This window comes from Mus caroli, unplaced genomic scaffold (assembly GCF_978045245.1).
Source record: "Mus caroli unplaced genomic scaffold, Mus_caroli_1 scaffold_20, whole genome shotgun sequence".
Lineage (NCBI taxonomy): Eukaryota > Metazoa > Chordata > Mammalia > Rodentia > Muridae > Mus > Mus caroli.
In genome coordinates, this window is record NW_028227275.1 from 50,985,650 (window position 1) to 51,003,012 (window position 17,363).

At 43.5% G+C, this 17,363-nt stretch overlaps 1 protein-coding gene across 2 annotated transcripts; it reads left to right on the forward strand.

Annotated features, from left to right (window-relative positions):
- The first annotated feature begins 9,936 nt into the window (after positions 1-9,936).
- On the forward strand, positions 9,937-15,094 carry Tmem216 (transmembrane protein 216). Of its 2 annotated transcripts, XR_002377078.3 has the most exons (6): positions 9,937-10,035; positions 10,586-10,687; positions 11,099-11,191; positions 13,562-13,763; positions 14,516-14,599; positions 14,738-15,094. XR_002377078.3 is itself a non-coding variant. In XM_021152066.3 (5 exons), the coding sequence occupies exons 1-5, from the start codon at positions 10,023-10,025 to the stop codon at positions 14,529-14,531; spliced, it is 426 nt and encodes a 141-aa protein (XP_021007725.1). In that variant the 5' UTR covers positions 9,937-10,022; the 3' UTR covers positions 14,532-15,094. The 2 variants fall into 2 exon arrangements, 1 of the variants encoding a protein (XP_021007725.1); XM_021152066.3 differs by having other exon boundaries at positions 14,516-15,094.
- Positions 15,095-17,363: the final 2,269 nt, after the last annotated feature.

A 17,363-nucleotide genomic window follows, 5' to 3' on the forward strand; every position in this document is an offset into this window, starting at 1 on the left:
GCTATGTACTCGTCCCTTTGACCCACATACAGAAAGGTAGGTAGGTAGATAGATAGATAGATAGATAGATAGATAGATAGATAGATAGATAGATAGATAATGTTTAGTGTTGTTAGGAAATAAGCTTTTCCTGATGTACCTGAGGACAGTGCTTGTTGAGCATGCCCAAAGCCCTGGGTTTGATCCCTGGTCCCCAGCACTGCATAAATTAGATATGGTGGGCCCTTTCCTGTAATCCAGTCACTTTGAGAGAAGGATCAAAAGTTCACAGTCAACCTCTGTTATATAGTTGGAAGCCAGTCTGGGACACAAGAAACCCTTTTCAGAAAGGAAAGGAAAAGAAAAGAGAGAGAAAGAAAAGAAAAGAGAGAGAGAAAGAAAAGAAAAGAGAAAAGAAAAGAAAGAAAGAGCCGGGCATGGTGGCGCACGCCTTTAATCCCAGCACTTGGGAGGCAGAGGCAGGCGAATTTCTAAGTTCGAGGCCAGCCTGGTCTACAGAGTGAGTTCCAGGACAGCCAGGGCTATACAGAGAAACCCTGTCTCGAAAAACCAAAAAAAAAAGAAAAGAAAAGAAAGAAAGAGGAAAGAAAGAAAGAGAAAAAGAGAAAGAAAGGGAGAAAGAGAAGGAAAGAAAATAGGAAAAAAGGTGTTTATCTAGTTCTATTTTTAGAAGAATGGAGTTGCTTCTAGCTGGCCAGTGCCCTAGCCAGGAAACAGATAAAAACACAAATATTGCTTTCTCAACAGTCTCAGAGAGAGGGGAGACTGTAGCTTGGTGGTAAAGTGTGTGCTCAGCATGTTCAAGCCCTGAATCATCCGGAAAGGGACAACATAGTCTAAACAGACACTTGTACCCGTCCCTTTGATTATCAGATTATTTAAACAATAGGTTCCAAAGTACTAAATTTCTCTAGGAATCCTATGCTGGGGGAGGGGGAAATCTGCAGTGCTGGTGCTAGCTTGAAAAATGTGCCTCCCTAAAGGTTTTGGACAGTCCAATTTGAAGAGCAGACTAAAGCGAGCAGTGATGAGTCACTGATGGGAAGGACGACACACCTTGACCAGGACTGCATAGTTACACAAGCTCTCCTGCTCTCTTTAAACCTAAACATCGAGAACCTGGAAAATGGCCTTTTGACAGGGGAATCACAGGACCCGTTATTTTTGCTCCTCTTGCCAGTGTAGTCACACTGAATAAATCTCTATTTCATTACTAACTGTCTCTTTAGTTGGTGTACTAAGGATGAATGCCACAGCCTGGAATTTCCAGGCTGTGACCCTAAAAACTACAGTAACATATACATGTATGTTCTATGTGTATGTATGTTTCACAAGTTTCTGAGAAAAGCTGGTTTTTACCTAACCACCTGAAATCCCCTGATAGTCCAGCTTAAGCTTATTTTGAATATTTGGACAGCTTAAGATCAGCCGGGCGTGGTGGCGCACGCCTTTAATCCCAGCACTCGGGAGGCAGAGGCAGGCTGATTTCTGAGTTCGAGGCCAGCCTGGTCTACAAAGTGAGTGCCAGGACAGCCAGGGCTACACAGAGAAACCCTGTCTCGAAAAACCAAAAAAAAAAAAAAAAAAAGATCTAACGATTGCCTTCAATTCCAGCATTCAAGAGGCAGAGGCAGGCAGATCTCTCTGAATTCAAAACCAACCTGGTCTACAGAGTGAGTTCAAGGATATCCAGGGCTATATAGTGAAACCCTGTCTTAAAACCAAAACAAACTTAACAAACAGAAAAAGATGGGGTAGTCAGGCCTCTCCACCCTTTACATAGGTCCCAGGGATGGAATTCACCAGGTTGATAGCAAATACCTTTACCTTTTGAGCAATCTCACCAGCCTCTCTCTCTGGTTGTTTTTTTGAGAGTCTTGTGCAGTATAGGCTAGCCTCAAACTCCAGCTATTCTTGCTTTAGCATCTTGAGCTGTGAGATTACAAGTAGGAGCTAACCGTACAGTGGTGGAGCACGCCTTTAATCCCAGCACTTGGTAGGCAGAGGCAGGCGGATTTCTGAGTTTGAGGCCAGCCTGGTCTACAGAGTGAGTTCTAGGACAGCCAGGGCTACACAGAGAAATCCTGTCTCGAAAAACAAAAAACAAAAACAACAACAAAAAACAAAAACAAACAAACAAACAACCCCCAAACAAACAAGTAGGAGCTACCCTCGGTTAAAAGGGGTGTTGTGCCTGTGGGCACTCTTTTTGGTACCCCCTTCCAGTTTGTTGAGTTTTTTTTTTTTTTATTTTACTTTGTGTCTGTGTGTGTGTATGTGTTGCATGAAGGGCAAAGGACGACTTGAGAAGTTGGTTTTCTTTAATCATGTGGGTCCCAGGGATGAAGTCAGGTCGTCAGTCTTGGTGAAAGGAATCCTTATCCATAGTTTCATCTTGCTGCGCCTGAACTTTCAGTCCTCCTGTCTCTGCCTCCTGAATGCTGAGTTTACAAACAAGCCCGCCATGCCAGTATTCTCCACCAGATGAGGGTGTGTGGGTGTGGAAGCCTTCTTTTTCTTCTCATTTCCCCTTAGCCTTTGCTTTCTATCCTCCCTCAAACTGAATGGTAAGAGGAGGTATAGTAATGATCAGTGAAGTGGAAGACAGACAAATTATCCAAGCCACGGAACAAATAAGAGAACTAGGACAGCCTGGTTTCAGGAACTAGTTAGGTAATGTTAAGACTGTCTAACATAAATGTAATTAGAACATAGGAGGCAAAGAGAAAGAAAAGAACAGACAGGAATCTTAAATAACAGTCAAGGATGCCCACGATTTGGTAAAAGATAAGTAGATAAGTATATATTTGAGATGCCTAATAAGTTCACCACAACAACTAAGTTTATATCTGGTCAGGCATCGTAGCACACACCTTTAACCTCAGCACTTGGGGAAGGTAAGTGGATCTCTGTGAGTTCACAGCCTGTCTGGTATACATATTTCTTAGACCAGCTAGGCAGACACAGTGAGAAAAAAAAAAAAAGACCCTATCTCAGTATATTACAGTCATACTACAGCTAACAACGAGAGAGAGCAAATGTGCTGCTTGCTGCTGGGTTTTGGTGCAGGCTTCTAACCCAGGGCCTTTCAGATGCTGAGCATAGTTCTACCCTTGTTAACCACAATCCAACCCCGAGAGCAAAAACCACACCACACACGCAGAGGACTTGTAACCAGCTGTACTCAGGAGTTCCCAGGTCAGAAGTGAGCTCACGACAGCTTTGTCATTGTAAAGCAGAGAGAACATTCAGAATCCCGTGTTCGTCAAGAACAGGCCTAAAGCATGCAGCTGAAACACACTTTCATAGACAAGGAAATAGAAGTAACTGTACTGGGAGGGAAAATAGGAGGACACCTTTCTTTTCCATCTTAAAGGGTCTTGTCTATCACATTTGTGACAAACAAACAAACAAACCAGAGACCAACCAGTTAATGCACAGCACAAGAGCCTTTGGATTGGAAACCCAAAGTTCCTAATGTGCTATCGAGTTTTGCTCTTAAGTGCAATGGAGTAGGGACAAAATGCAGAAATGTGATTAACGGGACGTGACAGGCCTGAGTAACAGAAATAGCCTGGGGCAGAAACACAGCAAGGCCTGTCATTCTGAGTCTCCATTGTTGCATTCCTTTCTCCCAGCTAAGGAGCAAGGAAGGCCTCTGGAGCAAGGGTCGTAGTTTCATGACAGCTGTGACAAGGAAAGGCTAGGGGTAGTGAGAAGATTCTTTTTCTGCTTTATAGCTGGCTTTGGGGAAAAGCAGTTCTGCTTTCTGTGGTCTATCTTGAGGAAGAAAATTCTAGTTTCTGTGTCCTGCCTTGGGGGTCACGATGAAGGGTGTGAGAGAGAAGAGAGGGCTAAAGAGACATTTTGCTTTTGAGACCTTCATTTTGGAGTCTCATTTTCTGAGGCCTCCTGATACTGTTGCTGGCTCTGCACAGTGGTTATTTGGCCAGACAGGAAATGAGAACTGATAAAGTCAGGGCCTCAGGAATACAGCGCACTGACTCATCCTGAGGTTCTGTGCTGTGTGACTGTTCCATGGATATGTAAAACAACATTTGCCCCATCAACTCCAAGAATTTATTTGGTTCATCTTTTTTGGTTTGTTTTTAAACAGGGTCTTTCTACTATAGCTCTGGATCCCCCAGAACCTGCTATGTAGACCAGGCTGGCATTGAACTCACAGAGATCTGCCTGCCTCTGCCTCTTGAGTGCTAAGATTAAAGGCATGTGTCACAATGTTTGGTCCTCAAGTTCATCTTGAACGAAAGGAGTTCATTAAGGGTCACCTTTGGAGACCCACAGGCAGCTGCATTTTTCTGAAGTCATCAGCCCCATTTCCTGGAGGAAATTCATACGTGTTTTTAATTAGTTTACTTATTTGGTGTTTGTGCGTGCATACCGTGTGTGAGTACATGCTACGGGTATGGGAACATGCCGGGGGCATCTCACGCGTGGTGGTGAGCAGAGGACAGCTTTCAGGAGATGAATCTCTCCTCTCATCACGCCAATCTTGGGACTGAACTCAGCTATCAGGATTGGTAATAAACCCATGGAGTGAGCAATTTTGATGGCCCAGAAAGGCCTATTATATGTGGGTCTAAATGATGAACTGGCTGCGCAACTGAGGCCCACAAGATGGTGAAAACTGACTCCTGAAAGTTGTGCTTTAGCTATGTTAAGACAAGAGAGAGACCTGGCATGCATTAAACACAGGGAAAGAGAAGGCACAGGAATTTACCAAGTGCGAAATGAAGGTAAGATTAGGAAGCCTAGCAGGGTGGTGGGTGGGCCTGGGAGGACTGGGAAGTGAAGGTGATCAAGGTGCATTATGTGATATTTCCAAATGATCAATAGAAATATGTTTTAAAAAAATCATCGCTTAACCTCCACATTCTAGTGGTTGCATGGGCTATCCCACCCATCATGCACTCACACACACATGATGCATACACAAACATGTTTTTTTTTTTTTTTTTTAAAGGAAAAGTGCAGTAAATGACTGCAAATCTAGGTTCAGAGCGCTACCTAGTGTTAAAGTGCTAGATGTGATTGCAGGCTCAAACAAAACCAGAGATTGGGATAGTTCTGGGATCTGCTGGTCTCAGCAAGCACTGTCCTACAGTGGGAAGGATGGCTGCTTTGCTGCTCTCTGACACATGGGAAAGTTAACTGGCGGCTTGCTGTAAGATGGAGTTACTCTGTTAGGATTCAGAGGAGTCTCATGAGTCCTGGGTTCAGTTCCTAGTGTCTCAAAGCAAAACAATTCCAAAATACAAATGGCATCAGGACACTAAAAGGCTACTACAAATAATAAACACCACAGTGAATGTGTGAGAAACTTCACAGCCATATTTGAAGTTTTATTTTAAAGAATGGAAAGCTCCTGGAAAAACAAAAAAACCAAGTGTATCTCAACCTTATTCAAAAAGTAGAATTTTCACATGAAAATTTTCAGATTTGTCTTTACCAGTGAAATTTCACAAATATTTAAGAAACGATACCTACCGTGCTTAATCTCTTCCAAAGGCTAGAAAAAAGTATAACTTTTGCTCATTTATTTGTTTTTTTTTTTTAAAGATTTGTCTTGCCCAGGCATGGTGGCGCATGCCTTTAATCCCATCACTCAGGAGGCAGAGGCAGATGGATTTCTGAGTTTGAGGCCAGCCTGGTCTACAGAGTGAGTTCCAGGACAGCCAGGGCTACACAGAGAAACCCTGTCTTGAAAAACCAAAACAAACAAACAAACAAAAAAAAAACAAAACAAAACAAAAAAGATTTGTCTTTATTGTTATTTTTAGTTATGTGTTGGTGGATGTGTCTGCATGTGGATGTGAGCTACCAGACTTCAGTCATCTGCAAAGGTATCAGGGCTCCTAACTGCCTAGTCATCTCTTTGTTCATTTTGAAACAGTCAGACCATCCCAGCTCAGCCTCCTGTGTACTGATGGAACAGCCATCCACCACCATGGCCAGCAATGCTGCTATTTCTTCTCCCTTGTCTCACGCCTTCTTTGTGGCTGAGGATCAAACCCAGGGCTTCACAGATGCCAGGCAATCGCTGTGTCACTGAGCTACACTCTCAGAGCTTTGTATCATTTTAGGAGGGTAACTTAACCTTAATACCCAATTTCATAATGTTACAAGAAAGTAAAGCTAGGGCTGGTGAGATGGCTCAGCGGTTAAGAGCACCCGACTGCTCTTCCAAAGGTCCTGAGTTCAAAGCCCAGCAACCACATGGTGGTTTACAACCATCCGTAACAAAATCTGATGCTCTCTTCTGGAGTGTCTGAAGACAGCTACAGTGTACTCACATATAATAAATAAATAAATATTTAAAAAAAAAAAAAAGGGGGGCTGGTGAGATGGCTCAGTGGGTAAGAGCACCCGACTGCTCTTCCGAAGGTCCAGAGTTCAAATCCCAGCAACCACATGGTGGCTCACAACCATCCGCAACGAGATCTGGCGCCCTCTTCTGGAATGTCTGAAGACAGCTACAGTGTACTTACATATAATAAATAAATAAATAAATAAATAAATGTAAAGCTATAGACCAATTTCTCTCTTGAATGTAAGACCCAATAAAACATTAGGAATGAAATTCATCCATAGATACAGAGGAATGAATCAGGCTCACAATATTTAACTGCTCTTTTGGAGAACCTAGATTCCATTCCCAGCACCCACATGGAAATTCAGAAACATCTGTAACTCCCGTTCCAGGATATCCAATTGCAGGATATAAAACCATGCCAGGAAGTTTGGTAAGGTAGAGCAGGTTGAGACCCAGAGAATCAGTGGGCTTAGGTGACTCCCAGCTCCCCGACAGACTCCTGACATATTTAAATTTAAAAGTTGTTTTTTTTAAAAAAAGATTTATTTATTTACTTATTTATTATTTGTAAGTACACTGTAGCTGTCTTCAGACACTCCAGAAGAGGGCGCCAGATCTCATTACAGATGGTTGTGAGCCACAGTGTGGTTGTTGGGATTTGAACTCAGGACCTTCAAAGAGCAGTCAGTGCTCTTAACTGTTGAGCCATCGCTCCAGCCCTTAAAAGTTGTTTTAAATTAAAGGAATAATCTTCCTCATGGAAGAGTACAGGAGTTAGTTATTTAATACAAAATGGTCAGCCCAGAAAAGATACATACAAATAATATTTTACAGATCAAGAAGGTTATAATTAGAAATATATATGTATATGCATGTACATATATTCCTGTAACAATAATGAATGAAAAGGAAGTCATGGGGGAGGGGGGCTGAACCATGAGAGCTCTGACACAGACTGCTCTTCCAGAGGTCCTAAATTCAATTCCCAGCGACCACATGGTGGCTCACAACCATTTATAATGAAGTCTGGTGCCCTCTTCTGGCACACTGACACATATGTAGGCAAAACAATGTACATAATAAATAAATAAATTGGGTGTTGGAGAAATGGCTCAGTGGTTAAGAGCACTGACTGCTCTTCGAAGGTCCTGAGTTCAAATCCCAGCAACTACATGGTGGCTCACAACCATCTGTAATGAGATCTGGCACCCTCTTCTGGAGTGTCTGAAAACAGCTACAGTTACATATAATAAATAATTAAATCTTTAAAAAAATAAATCTTAAAAAAAAAATAAAAAGAAAGAAAGAAAGAAAGAAAGAAAGAAAGAAAGAAAGAAAGAAAGAAAAAAGAAGCCATGAATTTGAAAGAGCAAAGAGAGGGGTATATTGGATGGCTTGGAGGAGGAAAAGGAAGAAATGATGTAATTATATTATAATCTCAAAAAACAATAAAAATGGGAAAAAATAAGTGGATCTTCTCACTTCAAATGATTTAATGAAGAAAAAAAAATCCAAGGCCCTTTGAGTTTTAGTCAATTACAGATGTGATCGAGTTGACAACCAAGAATAGCCATCATAATGTGTTAATTTAGCAAGATCAATGGAGTGGAATAAATTTGCCTTGGGTCCTAAAAGTCCCTGTACTTCTAGTCAATGGTGCATGGCCCTGAGAGGCCTTGATATTGAGTACTTAGGCAATTAAATAGGTCAACTTACCACAGTGAAATTTTATTCCTCTGTAGAGGGCTCAGTTTTGTTTTTCTTTTTTTAAGATTTATTTATTTATTTATTTATTTATTTATTTATGTATATGAGTACACTGTAGCTGTCTTCAGATACACCAGAAGAGGGCATCAGATCCTATCACAGATGGTTGGGTTTTTTTGTTTTTTGTTTTTGGTTTTTCGAGACAGGGTTTCTCTGTGTAGCCCTGGCTGTCCTGGAACTCACTCTGTAGACCAGGCTGGCCTCGAACTCAGAAATCTGCCTGCCTCTGCCTCCCAAGTGCTGGGATTAAAGGCGTGAGCCACCACCGCCCTGCCACGGATGGTTGTGAGCCACCATGTGGTTGTTGGGAATTGAACTCAGGACCTCAGGAAGAGCAGTCAGTGCTCTTAACCACTGAGCCGTCTCTCCAGCCTGGGGCTCAGTTTTATTTGTGGCTTACTAAAGAAAAGTATGTAAGAGCATGGCTATAGATAAAGCTCAGTGGGGAGTGTTTGCTTAGCAGCCCCATGCTTTGGGTTAGACCCCAGAGGGCAGGAGACCCAGCTGCATATTCTAAGGTTCCTGCAGGTTACTGACTTAGTCTGTGTCCACTTTTGGTACCTATGTTGTTGTGGCATCCTGACATGAAACAGCATCATTTTCTTAACCAACCAGGTGATATTAAGGCTATAGATTATATCATCTCTGTTGACAATGGGTAAACTTTCACTGTAGCATGAGAGCTATATGTGTATACAATATCAAAATGTTTAGGCAGAGTGATTTAAGACCCATTATTTACAGAAACAAGCAACTGGTCCACCCTCCTTTCCTCTGAGGCTCAGAGCAGGGGTGTGTATAAAGGTAGTTCAGATGGGGTGCAGGGACCAGGGCTTTCTCCATCACCTCACCTTGGCCTGGTCCTGTAGTGGGAACTTAGAATTCCATTTAAGACCTGCCAGAACATTGTGACACCCACTTGAAACCCCAGTACTGGACGGGAAGCAGAGGCAGGAGAATTTGAGGCCTGCCTAGCCTACATAGGAGACCTGTCTAGCCAAACTAAACCAGACCTGAATAAGGCAGTGGAAGGCATAAGCAGAAGTGAAGGAGGAAGGAGAGCAGAGGTGGAGGTGGGGAGTGATGGAGGGAGGCTTCTACTTAAATTAGTCTCCCGGAGTGAGGAACTGCTTTAGTCTTTGAGAAGCAACAATTACTGCCTTTATCCACACTCCTACTAGGTAGGGAAATAGCACTTTCATTACAGGTTACTTACTCTCTCCCGTTATTTGTTGTTTGACTGCCATACTCTAAGGGCAGCTGAGTTAATCCGAGTCTTTTCAGAAATCTTACTCTTCCACCCACTACCTGTAACAACATGCCCTTGCTTCGAATTGCAGCCAGGGTTCGTTCATAGCGCAAGCTTGTCGGAAACATTTCTCAATTTCCAACTGGGCAGACGCTGTCTCCTTTCAACACCCTTGCACTCTTTGGGTTGCAGGAGAATCACATTATAGCACCGCTGTTTTCCCTTGTACTCCTAGAAAGGACATTCTATCTTCAACGGTTTTGGTGTTTACATCGGCCGAAGGTAAGCCTTGTGCACGACAGTGGCATGGGGTGCTTTTTTAAAAACACATGCAGTAGAAAAGAGAATGGTGGGCGCAGGGCCGATCCTCCAACTACTCGGCCACACCGGGCCACTAACGACCAACGCCATGACGCCGGGGATGGAGAGAGTTCAGCTGGAGAGGTGTTCTGGTCTCTCTCTGCCGTCCTTTAAAACCCCATCCTCCCCCTAGACCACTGTAGGTGGTTGACGGCGGGCGCTGTTCCGTGCATGGGCGCGGCCGGTGGAGTAACCATAGAGTAGCACCGGCAGGCAGAGCGGCCAGAAGACCGGGCGGCTCGGTGCCGCGCTTCCGGCAGCGCCGCATTGCTCCAGGCGCTGCAGTGTACGCAGTTTCCATGGGGACTGAACATGGCGCCGCGAGGTGAGACTCTGGAGGTGTGTGTCTCTGCCCCTTTTCCCACGGGTACCTGACAGCCCCCTCCACCTCTCTGTCTCCAGAACTCGACCCAATCTTCCATTTCTAAAAGTTGGGGTCTTACTCTTCACCTGTCTTAAATCGGGCTTGGGTTGCTCTGATCACCCCGAGTGCCTGCATGGGTACTCGGATACTGTACTCTTAAAAATCCCCGGCTGGCCCTATTCTGGGATGGCTCAGTTATGAATCCTCCGGCCTTGGACAGAATTAGTTTCTGTGCCTCAATTTCCCCTTCAGAAGTGACAGGGTTGAATATTTGAGGTGCCTCTCAGCTGTGATTATAGCTGAATTGTCAGAGAAGTCGATGTCAAAGTGATTCCTGAGAAAGGAGGTTGAAGGCAGTTCCCGCCACACCAACACTCACTTCATTAGCAATCAGAAGTTTCTCCCTCATTCACAATAACCTTGTGATGTCTTCAGATTACCAAGAACCATCACACAGAACGGAATAGAGCTCCAGCTGCCCTGCCCATTCTTTGTGTTGCTTTTTTTTCAGATAAAAGATTGTCCTCAACCCCCCTGGAAGTCCTGTTCTTTCTGAATGGGTGGTACTATGCTACCTATTTCCTGCTGGAGCTCCTTATTTTCCTGTACAAAGGTAAGCCTGGGCCTAGCTGCCTCTGCCCCAGCAGCCCTTTTCCACGTTAGCATACTCCAAGAACCTTCTATCTTCTGGTCCCAGCGGCATCTCCATTGCAAGGCAGAAATCTCTCCAACTAATGGCTTTAGAATGATCAAATAGGATGTCTTTCAGCAAGACTTGAGTTTGAGAAATGTGGGTTTCTCCATCCCAACTCTTTCCCCATCTCTCTTTACTAAGATATTCCGATCTGTGTACCATTATAATTCAGTCATTTGGCAGAGTCAGGACTTGGAGACTGTAGCTGTAACAATCTATACCTTGCTGATTTGTGAGAGGTTAAAACTGGTATCCTTGTCCCGGGTGTGTGGCCTTGGGGCTGACCGTTAGTTAGGTGGTGTTTGCATACTCTGGCTTTCCCTCCTGTAGGGCTCCTGTTGCCGTACCCAACAGCCAACCTAGTCCTGGATGTGGTGATGCTGCTGCTTCATCTTGGCATTGAAGTCATACGATTGTTTTTTGGTGAGTGTTGTTCAGAAAATTTTTCCACTGCTTATGAGACATGCTGGAGCCTGTAACTTGATTAACAAGACAAAGAACCTAGGCTCACTATCAGAGTGGATCTGGTAATGTATATACCATTGCTTCCTCCCTGAGGCTTCAAGCTGCCGCTTCGTATTTTAGGTCAAGGTTTACCTGTGTGTTTGTGAGTGAGGCTAGAAGCGGGCAGTAGCACTGATCTTAGACCATTCCTCCCAGCTGCCCGAGTGCCACAAGAGTGCCTGCGTCTTCTCCTTGCTCTGAGAGAGGAAAGCAGTACATTCCTAAAGAGCTCGAGATCCCCTCTGCTTCTCTAAACAAGGATTTCTCTAGAAGTTTCTAGACACCAGAGAACAGAGCAAAACTGCTGATTACTTAGAACATATCATCCTAGTGTGAAAATACAAACCCAAGGGAGAGAATGGTAAGGGATACTAACAGTCAATTCACAAAAGTCATTATAGAGGACCAAAAACCTTGCTAAGGTGAGCATGGTGGCACATGCCTTTAATCCCAGTACCCACAGGCAGAGGCAAGGGGATGGCTATGCATTCAATTAGACATAATGATTTCCAGAGCAGACAGGGATGCATAGTTAAATAGATCTTAAATAGATCCTAGCTAAAAAAAAAAAAAACCAAAACACCAAAGCAATAACAACACTTGCCAACGTGCTCAAACCTAGTAAAGAAAAGCAAGAAAAATAAGGTTAAAATTTTTTTTTTTTTTTTTTTTTTTTACATATTGGCATTAGTCAGATTTATACAGCACAGTATCCATATTTGGCTTTTGAAATACATATTTTTAATTAAAAGTCATTATTTTATGCTGATGGATATTTTGCCTGTATGTGTGCCTGTATACTACATGTATGTCTGGTGCCCACAGAGGTCAGAAGAAGGTCTTGGGTTAGAGATGGCTCAGAGGTCTAAAAGGACTTTTAGACCTCCTGCTTTTGCAGGAGGACCCCAGTTTAGTTCCCAGCATCCACATCAGGTAACTCACAACTGCCTGTAACTCCAGCTTTGGGGATCCAATGTTGTCTTTTGGCCTTTGTGGGCACACACAAACACACAAGTGAGAATTAAAAGTTAAAAAAAAAGAAGAAGAAAAGGGCATCAGATCTTCTGGAACTACAGTTATAGACTGTTGAGCTGCCATGTGGGTGAACCTGGGCCCTCAGGAAGATCAGCAAGTGCTCTTAACCACCCAGTGGTCCATCTCTGTAGCCCTAAAGAACAGATATTTTTAATGCACTTAAATTATTGTACATATTAATTGAAGTTTTAATGTACATACACATTTGCATATACATGTATATTATAGCTATACATATTTTACATATACACATATAAATTACTATGTGTATACACATGGATATATGTATACACACAGACACACACACATACACAATTTGGTTTTGACTTTTTGAAGCAAGGAGACCAGGATGATCTTGAACTCTCAATTCTGACATTATGCGTGCTGGGATTATAGGTGTGTGTTCCCATGACTGGCTCTGTTACTTTTTTTTGTCTTTTTCTTTTTTGAAACAGGGTCTCTTTATGTAGCCTTGCCTGTCCTGGAACTCTCAATGTAGACCAGGCTGGCCTCAAAATCAAGAGACCTACTTGTCTCTGCCTCTCCAATTTTTTTTCTTGATACAGAATCCCACTGTTCCCTGGTAGAGTCAGAATGGAAGCAGAGTCTCTGGAGTAAATGACTTTAATCATGTAATGCCCTGGAGCTTCAAAGTTTTAGGTCAGTGGGAATTAAGTTAGTTTGTTTATTTATTAAAGATTTGTTTATTTTATGTATGTGAGTACACTCTCCATCTCTTCAGACACACCAGAAGAGGGCATCGGATCCCTCCCATTACAGATGGTTGTGAGCCACCATGTGGCTGCTGGGAATTGAACTCAGGACCTCTGGAAGGGCAGTCAGTGCTCTTACCCACTGAGCCGTCTCTCCAGCCCCCAGGACTTAAGTTTTAAAAATGATATTCCCTGCTAGAGAAATAACTCAGTGGTTAAGGGCACTGGCTACTTTCCCAGAGACCCAGGGTTCAAGGTCTGGCATCACATGGTGGCTCACACCCTCTGTAACTACAGCTCCAGAGAATCTGATGTGTTCTGACCTCCACAGGCATCAGGCTAGGCACATATACACGGTGCACACTCATACACAGAAAATAAGCAATAAATTAATAAACTATTTAAATATGACATCTCTGTTCTGTCCATCTGTCACACCAGACACTTCCTGAGGTTGAGAAAAAAACAAAACAGGCTGAAGCCAGGAAAAGCAGTTACCATTTTGAGGTTGACTGTGGGGCTTTTTTTTTTTTTTTTATAGGTACAAAGGGAAACCTCTGCCAGCGAAAGATGCCCCTTGGCATTAGTGTGGCCTTGACCTTCCCATCTGCTATGATGGCTTCCTATTACCTGCTGCTGCAGACCTACGTGCTCCGCCTAGAAGCTATCATGAACAGTATCTTGCTCTTCTTTTGTGGCTCAGAGCTGCTGCTTGAGATGCTCACGCTGGCCACCTTCTCCAGGTATTACTGCTGAGGGCTGGATTCCCCACCCAGAGAGGGATGCATTGGTCTTTGTAGGCCTAGAAGATGTAGAAAACTGAATTTAAGGGTGTGTCCATGGGAATGCTTTTCTGACCTCCAGTAGGTAGAAAGGTTCTGTGTATATGTGTTCTGCATCTGTATATTCATCTTTGTGTATACACAAATGTTCAGGGGTGTGTGTGTGTGTGTGTGTGTGTGTGTGTGTGCAGACCGGAAGCTGATGATGTTACGTGTCTTCCTAACTTTACACATTATTATACTGGAGAGTCTTTCACTTGAACCCAAAGCTCTTCAGTTTGCTTAGAGCAGCTAGCCAGCTTACCCCAGGAAACCCATTTCTCCTATGGGTGCTGGTCCTCATGCTTGAGTGGCAAGTATTTTACCCACTGAACCATCTTCCCAGGCCCCAAAGCTTCTTTCCTAAGGAAGATAGTCTTCTGGTTCTTTGGAATCAAGAGACATCTAAAATACAGAGTCCAAGCTAACAGTTGTTAGTCACTAGTCTTTGTTTTTTTTTTAAATGTCCAATGCTGTTTGACCTGCCTGTATGCCTGTGTGAGGGAGTCAGAGCCACTGGAACGTGAGTTACAGATAGTTGTGAGCTGTCTGTCACGTGATGCTGGGAATTGAAGCTAGGCCCTCTGGAAGAGTAGCTAATGCCCTTACCCGCCCTGCCATCTCTCCAGCCCTATTCATTGGTCTTTTAACAGTTTCTTTCTTTTTGCCTTTAGTATGGACAGGATCTGAAGTACAAGAATTCCAGCTTGGTGACAACACATATCCATCTGGTACTTCAGCCACACTTGTGAAAAGTGGTAGGTCCAGCTGACCTGGGAAAGGTTTGTGTGGTTTTTCCTCAGTGCAGACATTTGGGCACTGAGCACCTACCTGAGGCCAGTGGCACCATCTTTAAAGCGGGATCATCAGCAGGAGACTCTTTCCTTTTGTTGTAGGGAGGGGCAAGGCTGTCCCCATCTTGGTGTTTCTAACAGCTTCCTAATGATCTCAAGTTCTCTTCTGTGGTCATCGTGGCCAGAGCACCTTGTGTGGACCGTCTAGTATTGTTTGGCTTCCAGCAGAACCTGAGCCACAGCACTCTGTGCACGTACATCTGTCCTACATGACCATGGAGAGCCTCATAATGGTGGGCTCTTGGGCTGATTTGAATGTGTGTTCTCCTCGCTGCCCCACCTCCCCCCATCCTGCTCAAAGAGAAGGTGATCCAGAACCCATTTAAGTTCATAGTAGTATTTTTCTATTCTGATCATGAAGCAAACACAAAACTTAATAAAAGTATTTTCTGACATGGGGCTGGTTGATTTTCTCCTATGATGCCTCTTTAGATTTCCTTTCTTCCAAGTGAGGGCAGAGATTATCCCAACAGTGTTTTCTGAGGCTGTGTTTAGTGGTAAGCTGGGACACAAAGACACGTAGTGTCCCACCAATCCTTTCCTCTCATGCCCAAGTTACAGCCTGAATCCCAGAGCACTGCCTGTTTGTCGTTTTCAGTTCTTTGGCAAGACTGTAAATGCTCTTCTCTGCAAGTCTCCTTGTATCTAAATTCTTTCCAGCATAGGCTATGCATAATTAGACATTGAAAAGTGTATTCTAAACCTGACCAAGATCTTTAGAGTTAACTTAAAAGAAACATGTATCGGTCAAAATCTTACTAAGCATTGCCATGTATTTTATCCCAGGAAGCTACTATGAGTAATGAAAGAATCTACTTCAGGAAGCCTTGAGGTCAGTGTCTGTGTCAGGAGGATCCTGGAATATGTTTTCCTATACTGCCTTTTTTTTTTAAAAAAAAAACAAAAAAACAAAAAAAGCTTTCTTAAAGCTGTCATTCGCTGGGCGTGGTGGCGCACGCCTTTAATCCCAGCACTCGGGAGGCAGAGGCAGGCGGATTTCTGAGTTCGAGTTCGAGGCCAGCCTGGGCTACAGAGTGAGTTCCAGGACAGCCACGACTACACAGAGAAACCCTGTCTGGAAAAACCAAAAAAAAAAAAAAAAAAAAAAAGCTGTCATTCTATGGGTTCCACAGCCCAATGCAGTTTTTGTTTTCTGTGTCCTTGCATCCTAGTTGTCTTTGAGACTCTGATGGACAGAACAACCACAAAAAATAACAAAAGGGTCTAATAGGTACTTCCCCAGTGTTTCCATATCCTATTTTATGAACACCAATTTTCTCCTTTTCACACTTGCTTTCTCTAGCTTTGCTTTAGTTAGTGGCAGAGAATAGAGTTTCTGTGACTTCCTGACTTCATTTAGATGTTTATCAATTTTGACTCCTTTCCCAGGAGCACAAATGAACAGAAAGCACTGTGGTAACACACGGCTTTAATCCCTGCACTTGGGAGGTGAGTTCCAGGACAGCTAAGGCTACACTGAGAAACCCTGTCTCAAGAAACCTAAATAACAGTAAAACAAGGGCTGGTGAGATGGCTCAGTGGGTAAGAGCACCCGACTGCTCTTCCAAAGGTCCGGAGTTCAAATCCCAGCAACCACATGGTGGCTCACAACCATCCGTAACAAGATCTGACTCCCTCCTCTGGAGTGGCTGAAGACAGCTACAGTGTACTTACATATAATCAATAAATAAATCTTTAAAAAAAAAAAAAACAGTAAAACAAATGAACAGAAAGCTCAGCTAAGTGCAGGTGACTTATATATCCAATTTTAAAAATGCACAGGGGCTTTAGACTGTCCTCCTCCACTTTCCAGGCTTAGAGGCTTCCGAGGAAGTAAAGGCACGTGTGGAAATACAAGCCTGTCTTACAAGTCAGTCTAAACAAAGTATAAACCCAACCAGGGTATGGTGGTGTACATCCACATTGCCACTGAGGGTGAAGTTTAATGACCGAACTCCATTAGGATGATAGGATGTCATTTCACCTCAGTTATGTGGAGGTTAGTCTACTGGTTCCCATGGGTGCTCCTTGTTCTTGATGCTGCTGGAGCCACTTAGTCATGCACAAGAGAAACCAAGGCAGTGGCTGGATGTGGTGGTATACCTTAGTCTCAAGCACTTTGGAAGCAGAGGTGAGAGGGTCACAGCTTTGAGACGAGCCTGGGGTCTCAAGACAGCTCTAGAAGCTTTTCCATGGACAAAGCATTTTGCTGAAGCAGACAGTATATACAGTAAGTTTTTACATTTAAGATAGGGATGTGCCTCATGTTTATGCTTAGTCTCAAGAGATCCTGTTTCAAACTCCCAAGTGCTGGGATTGTAGGTGTACCACTGTATCTGTTTCATTTTTTTCAGTGTTAAAATTATCTGGCCTGGAAAGTGAGTGTGGCTACAAGCTGTGCGTGTAAGAGGCAAGCTTCTTTACCTGGAGGCATCAATATCCTGAGGCATCTTTGGAGGCATAAAATGTATGGTTGGAATATTAAATAGATGGAGCAAACCCAGCACTTAGCAAACATAGCAGGCAACTAAGGTGCAAGTGACTATTGACTCCAACGTGAAAACACACACCTCAGCATTCTAGGTTAAGTTTACCCGCTTTTCCTGGTATCAATATACACTACCATATGGACTGCCGTTCTTGTCCTATAATTCTTCACTTAAAATTA

What these genes read in the sequence shown, in the direction of transcription:
- Tmem216 (XM_021152066.3), top strand. An exon ending in CCTTATTTTCCTGTACAAAG is followed by an intron (nt 10,688 to 11,098) that starts GTAAGCCTGGGC and finishes TCCCTCCTGTAG; the next exon opens with GGCTCCTGTTGCCGTACCCA. An exon ending in AGTCATACGATTGTTTTTTG is followed by an intron (nt 11,192 to 13,561) that starts GTGAGTGTTGTT and finishes TTTTTTTTATAG; the next exon opens with GTACAAAGGGAAACCTCTGC.